The 12,687-nt window shown below is 41.8% G+C and overlaps 5 protein-coding genes across 5 annotated transcripts in view; all 5 read right to left on the bottom strand.

The window, feature by feature from the left end:
• Positions 1–1,070, bottom strand: part of LOC112346894 (pentatricopeptide repeat-containing protein At4g02750-like) — a 29,886-nt gene extending 28,816 nt beyond the window's left edge. Inside the window, exons 1-3 of the mRNA XM_024676753.1 lie at positions 888–1,070; positions 555–660; positions 7–98 (exon numbers count right to left, since the gene is read on the bottom strand). Coding sequence (XP_024532521.1) covers positions 7–98; positions 555–660; positions 888–1,070 — 381 coding nt within the window. The remainder of the gene's footprint in view (positions 1–6; positions 99–554; positions 661–887) is intronic.
• Positions 636–3,160, bottom strand: LOC9640626 ((+)-germacrene D synthase). The gene is made up of 2 exons (XM_024676887.1): positions 704–3,160; positions 636–660 (listed from the first exon to the last, which is right to left on the bottom strand). The coding sequence occupies exon 1, from the start codon at positions 3,142–3,144 to the stop codon at positions 2,098–2,100; it is 1,047 nt and encodes a 348-aa protein (XP_024532655.1). The 5' UTR covers positions 3,145–3,160; the 3' UTR covers positions 636–660; positions 704–2,097.
• Positions 3,161–3,390: 230 nt separating this feature from the next.
• LOC9640625 (pentatricopeptide repeat-containing protein At1g62670, mitochondrial) lies at positions 3,391–4,399 on the bottom strand. Its single transcript, XM_024676752.1, has 2 exons — positions 3,881–4,399; positions 3,391–3,783 (listed from the first exon to the last, which is right to left on the bottom strand). The coding sequence occupies exons 1-2, from the start codon at positions 4,397–4,399 to the stop codon at positions 3,391–3,393; spliced, it is 912 nt and encodes a 303-aa protein (XP_024532520.1).
• Positions 4,400–10,613: 6,214 nt separating this feature from the next.
• Positions 10,614–12,597, bottom strand: LOC9640624 (phosphopantothenate--cysteine ligase 1). Its single transcript, XM_024676733.1, has 9 exons — positions 12,043–12,597; positions 11,873–11,985; positions 11,775–11,819; positions 11,630–11,712; positions 11,525–11,577; positions 11,416–11,475; positions 11,262–11,363; positions 11,074–11,193; positions 10,614–11,013 (listed from the first exon to the last, which is right to left on the bottom strand). Exons 1-9 carry the CDS (start codon positions 12,160–12,162, stop codon positions 10,783–10,785), a joined length of 927 nt encoding a protein of 308 aa, XP_024532501.1. The 5' UTR covers positions 12,163–12,597; the 3' UTR covers positions 10,614–10,782.
• LOC112346893 (pentatricopeptide repeat-containing protein At2g37320-like) overlaps positions 12,232–12,687 on the bottom strand; it is a 1,199-nt gene continuing 743 nt past the window's right edge. Inside the window, exon 3 of the mRNA XM_024676751.1 lies at positions 12,232–12,534. Within this exon, the coding sequence (XP_024532519.1) occupies positions 12,232–12,534 (303 nt within the window). The remainder of the gene's footprint in view (positions 12,535–12,687) is intronic.

Below are 12,687 nucleotides of genomic sequence, written 5' to 3'. Positions count from 1 at the left end.
GGAGTTCCAGGGGACGTAGAAGCCGGAGACAGCCGCTGCAAAGTAAAACATAGCATGCCTGCCAACTGGTTTCATGGCAGCTCCAACAATCTCTAAATCTGCCATTCAAAACCATCATAGAAACCAGCGTTTGCACGGCACGTTTCTTACTTGGAGGTACTCGAAGAGCATAATGAACTCGAGCTTCAAGAGCTTCTTCAGGAGCACCGCCTGTTTTGATTCTTAAGAACTCAAGAAGAGAAACAAGAACTCAGAATGATGTCCTGTGACTGCCCGGCTCACAGCATCAAACCATTTTTCTCGTGCTGCGAAGCGGGAGTTAAACTCTCGAAGAAATAAAAGGCAGATTTCGCTTACCCAGGGATTATCCGGCAGCGAGCGGCAAAATGGCTGCATAGATCCTCTAAAAAGAATTTCACGAAAGTAGCATCACCATTTGCAAAAGAAAAAACAGAGTGCTGCTTGCCTCCGATGAAGGAAAATCACAGCAACTTGCTGCAAAAAATAAAATAAAATAAAATAATCATAAAAGAAGAATGAATAGAAAGAATAACGGGCTGCTCCTCGACTCCCCAAGCTGAAATTGTCAATGACCCTAACGCATCGTCGCTCCAAGGGCACGGTCGTGCCCCCAGATGTAACAATGGCAATGCGCGTCGTCTAGAATCACGAGATTCAGCTACATGCTAGTTAAGGATAAAACCTGGCCGATGGCCGATGCCGCCTTCCAGATATCCAAGAAGCGATTCACGCTCGCGACCACATCGTCACGGCATCGGAGAGGCGGGGCCGAATCGAAGAACGATTGAGCTTCTTGCCCATTTTATAAAGGTAAAGTTTCGGAAATGTAGTAAGAATCAAGAGGAGCGTGAGTTTGCGAGCAGCACAAGAGCAGCTCCATCGCTGGGGCTTGAAAGCAAAGCTCGTTTCGTCACTCGAGCACCGTTTTTCCAGATTCTATCGCCTCTGGAAGAACTTAGCATGGACGTCCAGTCCCACGAGTTGGGAAGAAAAGGCATGGTTTGCACAAGCTCTTCCGTCGCATCCAGGTATCCCGCTCGCCCCAGCATGTCCACGATGCAGCAGTAGTGTTGCTTCCACGTTTGGAACACCTTCTTTGCAAGAGAAAGATGCCCTTTTTGGGCATATGCCGAGAGCATGGCGTTCCAGGACACCAAGTTCTTGTCTGGCATTTCTTGAAAGACTCTTCTAGCCCCGGTAAGATTCCCTTGCAAGGAGTGTGATGTTAGCAGAGTCTTCCAGGTTGCAAGATTCCATGCCGGCATTTTCTCGAGGATTTTCGTGGTTTCGTCCATGGCTATGGCGTTCTAACACACGGCATCTACGTATGGAAGAGAATCAAAGAGGCAGCTGGCTTCCTCAAGGCGTTGGCTTTGGGTGTAGGCGACGAGCAGCGTTGTGACGGAGACAAGATCGTGCTGTGGCATCTGATCGTGAAAGAAGCGCTCCGACTCTTTCAAGAAGCCGGAAACGATTGCCGTGCAAGTCGAGAAATTCCTCACACGCATGGCGTGGAAGAGCTCCAGATGCCCGTGACGGGAGAATGCTGCAATTGCGCAAGTGCACGAGACGACATCGTGCTCCGGCATCTCTTTAAAAGTGCTTTCTACATCCGCGAGCTGAGATAAAGCCCCCAGCATCATCGTCCACGAGACCAAGTTGTGAGCAGGCGTTTTGCTAAAGACTACCTTGGCAGAATCAAGATGCCCATTTTCGGCAAATGCAAAAAGCACCGTGTTTATAGTAACAGATTGTATTCCTTGCATTTTGCCTCTCTTGGAGTCAACAGAAATCATAGTAGTAAATGACACGAGGCTCCAGCACGGCATGCAGCTGAAGAGCCTTCGCGCTTCATCAAAATGCCCGTTTTTGCAGAAGGCAACCAGCAAAAGATCCCAGCTGAACTTGTCCCTCTTGGCCATACCATGGAAGATTTGAGCTGCGTGTTTGATGTTACCACATCTACCGTGCATTTCAATTTGCTTGTTCATGACGAAAACACTGCTTAGATATGAATTTCTAAAACACTCCATGAGACAAATTATTTTTTACTATTTGATGGAACTGAGCAACAATCTAGAGTTGGAAGGTCCCTGATTTTTCTGGAGGAGGGATCCACCCAATTCCATGGTATCTAGCGCTCGTCCATCCCCATTCTACGTTTCCGGCCATCCACACCTCTATCCCGTTCACATAGTCCATGACTCCTTGCTTCATGGCAAGCCCACTTGAAATGATCTCATGCTTTGTCCGAGCGAAATCCTTCTCCAAATCCTTCAGCATGCTCGCAACCTTGCCGATTGCCTCGTTCAAGCCACACTTACGATTGCTGGCGAGAATGGGCACGGCGTTGAGGTAGTTTCCTGTCGCCCACTCCTTCCTGAGCGACATCAAGTCATTGTGGAGCGCAATGTGGTGCGTCCCAATCTCCTCAACCTTGCGTATGAGAGGATGATCCAGCACGCCACGCTCCTCCAGCCTAAGTTGCAGTAAACCATCAATCAGAGCAAAGCAAGGAGCCACACCAGATGTGATCTCTCTCAGCCAGAGGTACGTATCCAGGTTGGGAATGATTTGCTTGCGAAGCCAGCTCGATTCAATCTCAAACATGTCGAGCACCCTGGTCATAGCATCCACGAATCGGCCTGATTCATCCACTACATGGAGGGACAATTCTTCCAAGACCTCAGATAACATCTTCATTTGCCTCAGCAGCTCCGGATTTTTCACTGGAAGCGTGGCCTCGTCAAATCTTCCCTTTAAAACCATCTTGTATGCAGTTGCCACATTCCTCATGTCCGACGAGGAGATCTCCGGGCTATCCAGAATGTCATCTGCAAGAAAGAACGAAGCGAAGAACTTTCCAACCGGAACAATCTTCTCGTATGGAATGGTCGGGTAAACATAAGCCGCGAGCAATCCAAGCCTGCTTTCTTGAACAAACACAGCTTTCTCGCTTCCAGGTTGCAACTTCAGAAACTCCGCGCACCACGCATCGATCTGAGACTCGGCCTTTGCATCGTACAGAGGATTCAGCACTGGAGAGACAAGGAGTTGACACACTGGTGGAATGGAATAGCTTTTCTCTGCTGCGAAAATGCTCGCAATGGATGAAACAGCCATGAAAGAAGAGTCCTAAGTGAACTCTGAAAGAGGGCCTTATATATAAAATTAGAAGCAAATTCAAACTAAACTCTATTTCTGCGAAAGCCTTGGGAAACATCCCAGGAGAACATCTATAGTATTTACACAATATTCAGGATATGTGATTACAAATCTCTTTTTACTGGCCTTTGTTACCAAGTAATTCGTCCGCGAGCGCGTTTGCCTCTTCGTGTCTCCCTTCTCTCGCTAGCTCCTGGATCACCGCTAAGCCTCGGCATTTGGCCTGCTTTTCCTCGAGAGCGTCATCTCTTCCAAAACTTCCAGGGCCTTGCCGAGCTCTTTCCCCTGGCACAGCCCCCTGATCAAGGCCACATAGATATCGTGGCGAGGAGGCGTGCCACTCTGCTTGATAGCCTCGAGAAGCTCCAGAGCTGCGCTCATTCTCCCTGTGGTACACAGCCCGTCCATCATCACCTGGTACGCGAACATATCCGCCTTGCAGTTCTCGTCGCGCTCCAGTCTCTCGAGCATCTTGCGAGCCTCTTCCAGGTCCCCAGTCCCACAGAAGCCACCGATCAAGCTCCTGTACGTGATAACGTTCGGCCGTTGCCAACCATCTCCTCCAGCAGCTTGTAAGCCACCGTCGGCTTCCCAGCTCTGCAGAACGCGTCAATGAGAGCGGTGTAGAGCGGTGAGAGCGGTGTCACCACACCACGTTGGGCTGGCATCCCCGCTTGGCCATTCGCTTGAGAACTCTGCGCGCCTCCACCATTCTTCCGACTTTGCAGAAGCCGTCGACCAGGCTTGTGTAAGTATACACGTCCGGAGAGCAGTCACTGGCAACCATCTCTTCCAGAAGCCTCTCGGCATCATCCACCAGTCCAGCATTACAGTATCCTTCCACTAGTGTCGAGAAAGTGACGACATCGGGGAGGATTGCCTGCTTGAGCGTGTCGTCGAACAACGTGCAAGCCATGTTGATCCTCTCCAGCTTACAAAACCCGCCGATCAAGCAGCTGTACATGATAACATCCAGGTTGCAAAACTTGGCCTTCATGTCTCCAAACAGCCTGTTCGCTTCTGGCACCCTTCCCGTCTTGCAAAGTCCGTCAATAAGTGTGTTGTAGGTGATGATATCCGGAAGGCACTTTGTTGCTCTCATCTCTTCCATCAGCAAAAGTGTGGGGTCTACCCTGTTGGCCATGTAAAAGCCATGGCTCAAGCTGTTGTAAGTCACCATGTTTGGCTCAATGCCCCGGACTATCACTCTCATGACTATCTGTGGAAGATGAAACTAGGGCATTGTTGTTTGCAAGTGGTTGTTGTTGGACTCAATGTGGTCACTAAAGCCAAAGTTCTAGATGGAGTTCTAACACCTCACAATGTTGTGTGTATTAACTTTGCATTCCTCACACCACCAGTAATACCGCCGAGTTTCAATTTACATCCTAAAAAAGATTGTAGCTCCTCCACAAGCTTCTTTTGTTATTGGGTTTACTGCTGCACAAGTGCTCAATGCTCCTTAAGCTCATTGAGTGTTAACTCAATCACTATGGGCATTTTGTCCTTAACGACATATGCTAGTTCGACAATAGCACATATTTGGGCTTGGAAGCTTGGCTGAGAGTGAATGTTGTGATGCATGCCAAGCTCAAAGAGTATGTCCTTTTCCACCCCTAATGCATGGCCAAATGTTATTTTGCAAGTTTCATATTGGCACTTGAGGACTTTACATTGTATTTCAAGTTTGAGTCCTTGGATGAATGCCAACACCATGGACTTCTCATTTGCTATCAGCCTCTATAGCAAGCATGCACACCAATGCTTCTTAAATTGGATAGTGTAGTTACTAATACTCTTTTGTAGCATTTGCCAAAATTAAAACAGTTCATATAGAGTTGTTAGTCAATTTTCTCAATTCCAAATTATTTGAAAAACTTATCAATCATTATAGAAAATGATCATCATTCATTTGGAAGCAAGAAAGATGCCCAATGTGCTGCTCTTGCTTTCAAGGATCTCAAGAATAATTTTTGGGACAAAGCATCTTTAGTGATTTTGTTGTATCGTAAGTAAGTTTGAAATTGATCAATGTTATTACGAGTCAAAACACTTGATCCAAGATAGAACTTTGAAAAGTCTATTGCCCTATAAAGAATATAAATAGTTTCCACTATTGGTATAATGTTTTGATTGTGCTCCTCTTTGGAATCTATTATAAACAATGAAGACTTACTTACTTAGAACACCATTTAGTAGTTAAGCTGACATAAAAGCCTTAAGAATTCCTCTAAGTTATATGTGTGTAAAGAGGAGTTTATATAGCAATAACACTTGACCAACAAGTATAAATAAGCATCATACTTCTAAAATGCGCTAAATACTGAAATTAGGTACTTGCTTTGATGCTAGTCTAGAGCTTAGAGAGCTCAATCACAAAGGTTTATGTTTGCTAGACATTCAAGGATTTTAAAATCACTCTTTATAACACTTATAACCTCTTATGCACTCACTATATACTAAATGTTGTTTTCCATTCAAGTAAAAGCTTCTCATCAAAAGAGATTATTAAAATAAGACATGAAATAGCTATATATACTCTAGGGCACTAAAATAAACCATAACATGATGCAAGGGATAAATATATAAGGAAAAAGTTTTAAACTTTAAAAACACCAAATGTTTTAAGAGATGAAGCCTTGAATTCCTAATAAATAACATAAAGCTAAAAAGAAAAGACACTTAAAATTTTTGTATACTACTCTAAAAATCATGAAACAAAACTCTAAAAACATTTATAACAGTCTTGTATGAAAGATAAACCTAAAAATCTCACTCAAATATACTTAAAACAACTCACTAAAATTAGCAAACACATATCTGGATGAAAAAATATAAAAATCTTACAGTTGTTAACTCTTAAAATTTTGTTCTAAGGCTCGCCAAAAAGCTTTATCCAAGATTTATTTAGCCATGTAAGAACGATCTATCTATATTACTCAAAATTGCGTGAGAATGCCCTAAACTTTTTTTACACTCTAAATAAAAGAACCCAAGTAAAAAGCTCTATAAATTGCTTGATCTTGGACTAAAACTCACATTCTAGAGAAAGCTTATAAATAAATTTATCTGACAAGCCAAAGAAAGATTAAAATAGTTGAAGATCTTTTATATATCAAACTTTTAAAATGACTATTACACATATCATGAATACAACTTATTTGCATGAACGGAATTAAGAAATTTGTGATATTAAAATAAAGTGCTCAACAAGATTTACAAACCCATTAGCTCCATTGCTTAATTCAATCAACAACCAAGGTGCAAAGAGGAGAAAATAATTATTCTTAGTTTAAAAAAGAAGAAAATTCAAAAAATTCTTAAAATTTAGACATGGGACCTAGAATTTTATAGTTGGGCACACTCATTCTTAAGCACTAATGCTAGTAGCAATGATGCATCTACCTAACTAGAAAATCTAGACATTTTCTATAAACATCCAATAGGACCCAACACAAGAAGCATGATAATAAGTGTCTCTTGGCGGACACTCTATCACCATAATGCAAATCTTTTGAGAATTCACCCTAAAATAAAAAAAAAACGAGATTAAATCTCAAATCTTGGACTCAGTCTTAAATTCGATTTCAATCTTGGACTTAATTTCATCTAATGAACTATTTATCATTTCAATTATAGTTTCAAAGATCTTTTAACCTACAAGGAGTTGGTTCCTTATATATTCCTCTTTCTTTATACAGTGAAGGACTTTTAAATGACATTTCAAAACACTAAAATTAAGTGTGAATATTATGAATATTCTCCCCACCTCCAACTACGTGGCTAGATTGAGGTTTTGATAAACCATATAAAGTATCTAAGTAAATAGTGCCACCCATACATAGATTAGGAGTATTGAATTTAATCTTTCAAAGGAATTAGAGCTAACTTTTAAATATTTCATCAAGTCACTCTACTTATCCATCAATGTTTAATCTAGCTTTAGACTTTCTAATATTTATATTATCACCCACTATATAGGTATAATGTTCCTTAGTCACACAAGGTTTTCCTAGAGTAATCCCCTTTTACTATTCCATAGAAATTTCCCAAATCCCCCAAAAATCTATGAAATGATTGCTTTGGGCTTTCATCCCACCTCTAGATATATTTATGCTTGAATATATTTAGCCTTATATAAGTCTAACACTTTAAACATTATATTTTTTGGTCAAGTGAGATAGTTTTGACATTGTTCTATTTTGAGTATTAGAGTTTAGCACTTCAATTTTGACACTTTTATATATCAAGACACATTAGTCATTCTTTTATCCTTTTTAGAAACCCATTCATTGCTTGTTTAGTATTTGTTCCTCAAGCACTTCTTTAAGATTTCCATTCCCACTTTTAACTTTTCAAGTTAAAGTTTTTACTCCAAATATTTTATATTTATTAGACTTTTGCCTCAGCCATTACTATGTAGCACACCTTTTGGCTCCATTTTAGGACTTAAGGATTGGTGTCTTATATCTATTAATTACAATAATTTTGTAGATAAATGAATATAAATGATAAATGATAGAGATTTACAAATAGTTTTATTAATAACTGAAATGATGGTAAAGTTTTGTTTCTTTTATATTTAAATTTTTTTGTATATTTCTCTGATAATTTATTTCATACAGTTCTGCTGAAAAAAAGCCCAATTAAACCTTAAAATTATAGATAACAATTTTATATATATATATATATTTCAAGGTCTTATTCTTATTGTTATTTAACCAAGCCAACTGCAGTTTTTATTAATTTCTTCACCAGCTAGATAAAAAATTAAATATTTACTATTAAAATTATCACTATATAACTTCACCTTTCATATTTATGAATACATTCCTCAACATAGTAGTTTATCTTTTCTATTTTCAGTAGTTAGAAATGAAAATTCTAAGTTTTTAGCTCTAACAATACTAAAGATACAAGAATTACATTCAAATTTTTGCCCTTTTGATGCACCAGAGCCAGGCATAGTTAGATATAATAGTATCACCTATTTGAAAGAAATTTACCTATTGTTTATAGTCTTTTGATCAATAACAATATATCATGAATATATCCTAATCATGAGCATAAAGGAATTATTTATGGTAATTTGTTATTCTTCCCTTCCTCCAAGTTATAGTTGTATAAATTGCTTAAATTCCCTTAAAACTACTATAAACTCAATTGCTCCCAAATCAATTGGAGCAAGTATATGTGATATATCAGGAATTTGCTACTTTTAAAATGATATTTTTGAGGTTTGATAGAAATCAAATGTTGATCTAAACCTCATTTTTTATTTTTATATAGCTTATTTTAATCTGATTTAATATTTAATTTAGTCAAATCACAATACATGATTGAGCTTCGCATTAGTGCAGCTTGATTGATTTTCTGTTCTTCTTATTTCAGAGTTATCATTATAAATAAAATTTAACACTTCCCATTTGTTTTGATAGGATTCATCATTTTCTTAATCGGACATAACTTATATTAAGTACGTTAGATTACTAAAGTCTCAAAAATTTCTTGGAAGTGTCACCAAATCTTGTCACCACACCTAGTAGACATCACTTGACAGCCTATGTGAGTATCTACGACATCTATAAAACACTAATCAATCTGAAAACACTTGAGCAACGTCAGGTAAAAAACAGGTTACAGGTGCAGGCACTTTGAATTGATAGTGCTCAAGCATCTGATCAAGCTGGCACAAACCTGCAAGAGAGTCAATAAAAAACACAATGAGTTCATTAGGAGACTCCTTACTTGGACCTTGAAAGCACAAGGTCAGAGGCAGCAAAGAAAGTTTCACATTGAGCACTCACTGATGGGTGTCCTTGGACTGAAGAAACTGCTTTGCAGGAATGTGAAAAAAGAAAGATAAAGTCACATAACGTATCATTGTAATCAATGAATCCACTGATGTCTTTGGGGAATGTTAAGAGCAAACAATGGGATTAATAGAACATGCGTGGAACGTCATCCAGATCATTTGGCTTGGGCTACGTGAATGCTGCCACCAGCAAGCTGATCCAGTGGATGAAGCTGGAGTTGGATGATTCTAGCTGGAGTTTCATTCTCTAGAGCCATATGCTTGCTTGACACTGGAATAAAAGCCTGCTAAGTACAAGCGTCAGGTCAGATTATAGATAAGGCAAAGCTCAAATAGATTTTCGGCATGCTCGTTGTAAACGTCTACAACCACAAAGCAGTGGACACTTCTATGTTGCTAAGAATAAAGTCCTAGATCCAGCCAGCCAAAGCATGAAATGCACTATAAGCAGCCAGCAAAACCAGGAAGGAGTAAAACTTGGCAGAGAATCTGAGACGTTTAGAGGTTGCTTGGAGCAGCGGACTCGGCATATACACTGGTGCCATAGCTTGTTTCCGCCACAGAAAGATATGAACGATAGGGCAAGCTAGCTTGATCGAAGCACTTGGCTACCAACCTAGTAAATCGAAAAATCCTGATCACCATGCTGGGCACTCTTTCCTCCATCGCAGGCCATAAAAGTGAATTTTATTCGTTAAAATTTAGATCTTATGATGTAATTCAAACCGTAAGAAATATATAACCAAAAATCTAAACCATTGAAACAACAAAGGCTTATTCCTCATTAGTACTTCACAATTGTTTACATAGCAAGTACAACTTCTTTAGCTCCACACATATGAACGCTTTAAGAAGATTAACACATTCCCTCGTTGTAGTGAGTCCAGCAATAGATGGTCCAAAAGAGCCACTGTAAGTATTGGATCCAACTGACCAAAGGGTGTCAGGGATAGTATCCTTAGTGTTTCCGTTACTTGAAAAACGATACCTTGTTTCCCTCCAAGCTGCATACTGCCCAATATGGTGTTGAAGGAAATAACATCCCAAACAAGCATGAGGAAAAACATTGCATTCCAAGACACGTCTGGCATTTGATGAAAGAAACTGATTCGGAAAACTGAAGATGCTGCTGATAACATTGCATTCCAATATGATAAGGAACACTATCAAGCATCAGTTTCGACAGTGACAAATGCCTGGCACAAAATTTTTAGCATTCTAGGATACTTGATCCCTTCCCGGCATAGCATCAAAGGAAAGCTTAGCGGATCCAATTGCCCCGCTCGGCATAAGAAATTAGCTGAGCATTTGTAAGAAGCACTAGCAGGGGATTAGCTTGTCCGCCTATGCCCAGCTACTGCTCATCAGATGCCGCAGACTCTGGCCAAGGACACGAGATCACGCTCCACACAAGATCTGGCTCGGGCATCACTTCAAACATCCCTCGCGCTGAACTTGGCGCCAATATGCCCCCTACAAGATTCTTTGAGCATCTATTTTAAGCTCTTTAACAAGATGCATATGCCACAATTGGCCACAATGTCTCTGACCCATGGCATCGCCAAGGTCGTCCGGATGTCCGTTTTGGGCATATGCCAAGAACAAGAGATCAAACAAGACCCCTCAAAAACCAAGAGAGCGTCGGCCGCATCTTCCATACATTTATATGAGGAGATTGGAGAGGAAGACCTGGGAGCCGGGAAGTGTTTGAGACAAGGAAGAACTCGCGAGTGAGTGGACTTGGCTTGTGGAGGACTTGATGGGACGAGCGGCTGCCAAATTCATGCTTGTTGCTGCTGGAGATACATGGTCTGCTGGGCGACCAGACAATTCACCAGCGGCAACTCTATGTCGGAGCAGTCACCCTTTTCCAAAACCATCTCTACTTTTCTCGTCACAACCACGACCTTGTTCTTCCTCGTTTCGAGCTCGTTGGCGACCACCGCGTGCATGCCATACTTGCAAAGCGACGAGCGTGCTTTCTTGAGGAGTATGTCCACGTCCGTTTCCAGCTGATACGAGAGAAAACTTTGCTCGATTGAGCTGCTATAGAGAAGAAGGAAATGAAAAACCTTGAACGAGACGCAAAAGGCCTCCGGAGCCCAATGCTTTCGTAACAATCCAAGCATCTTTGGAACCGGAGCGAGCTGCATTGTCATCGAGCCGTCATCCGACTGGATCTTGTGCTCCATCTGGATAGAGAAGATTATTTTTGAGATTTCCACCGAAAACAAAACGAGAGAAGACGAGAAGTTCTTACCATGGAGTTCCAGGGGACGTAGAAGTCGGAGACAGCCGCTGCAAAGTAAAACATAGCATGCCTGCCAACTGGTTTCATGGCAGCTCCAACAATCTCTAAAATCTGCCACGAAAAACCGTCATACAAACCAGAGTTTGCGCGGCACGTTTCTTACTTGGAGGTACTCAAAGAGCGTAGTGAACTCGAGCTTCAAGAGCTTCTTCTGGAGCACCGCCTGTTTTGATTCTTAAGAACTCAAGAAGAGAAACAAGAACTGAGCTTACAGAATGATGTCCTGTGACTGCCCGAGTCACAGCATCAAACCATTTTTCTCGTGCTGCGAAGCGGGAGTTAAACTCTCGAAGAAATAAAAGGCAGATTTCGCTTACCCCGGATGGATCCATCCACAGGTTCGAGACATTCTTGTATGGGATTATCCGGCAGCGAGCGGCAAAATGGCTGCATAGATCCTCTAAAAAGTATTTCACGAAAGTAGCATCACCATTTGCAAAAGAAAAAAAGAGTGCTGCTTGCCTCCGATGAAGGAAAATCACAGCATAGTCACTTGCAAGGAAGTACCTTGCAAAAAAAAAAGAATCATAAAAGAAGAATGAGTAGAAAGAATAACGCACTCTGTGGAGGCTGCTCCTCGACTCCCCGAGCTGAAATTGTCAATGACCCTAACGCATCGTCGCTCCAAGGGCACGGTCGTGCCCCCGGATGTAACAATGGCAATGCGCGTCGTCTAGAATCACGCGATTCAGCTCCAAAATACGAGAAATGCTAGTAGTAAGGATAAAACCTGGCCGATGGCCGATGCCGCCTTCCAGATATCCAAGAAGCGATTCACGCTCGCGACCACATCGTCGCGGCATCGGAGAGGCGGGGCCGAATCGAAGAACGATTGAGCTTCTTCCTCCATTATGACCGATGAACCCTAAATTCGATAACCCGTTTTATAAAGGTAAAGTTTCGAAAAAAGTAGTAAGAATCAAGAGCGTGAGTTTGCGAGCAGCACAAGAACAGCTCCATCGCTGGGGCTCGAAAGCAAAGCTCGTTTCGTCACTCGAGCACCGTTTTTCCAGATTCTATCGCCTCTGGAAGAACTTAGCATGGACGTCCAGTCCCACGAGTTGGGAAGAAAAGGCATGGTTTGCACAAGCTCTTCCGCCGCATGCAGGTATCCCGCTCGCCCCAGCATGTCCACGATGCAGCAGTAGTGTTGCTTTCTCGCCGCCACCCCGTAATCCAGACGCATGGAGTTGAAGTAGACATTGGGGGCTCGCCAACTTGGCTGCTCGCAATCATGAAGCAGGAATCGTCGGGCATCTCCACTAGCTTCATCTCTTAGAAGGAATCACACACGTCGCTGGGGCTGCCGGCTTGCGCATATGCGGTCAGCATTGCACTGAAGGATTCAACGCTGCGCAGGGGCATCGTTTGGAAC

Source organism: Selaginella moellendorffii, unplaced genomic scaffold (assembly GCF_000143415.4).
Source record: "Selaginella moellendorffii unplaced genomic scaffold, v1.0 SELMOscaffold_18, whole genome shotgun sequence".
NCBI lineage: Eukaryota > Viridiplantae > Streptophyta > Lycopodiopsida > Selaginellales > Selaginellaceae > Selaginella > Selaginella moellendorffii.
Note: the sequence above shows the minus strand (reverse complement) of the source record. Positions and strands in the feature narration are given on the sequence as shown.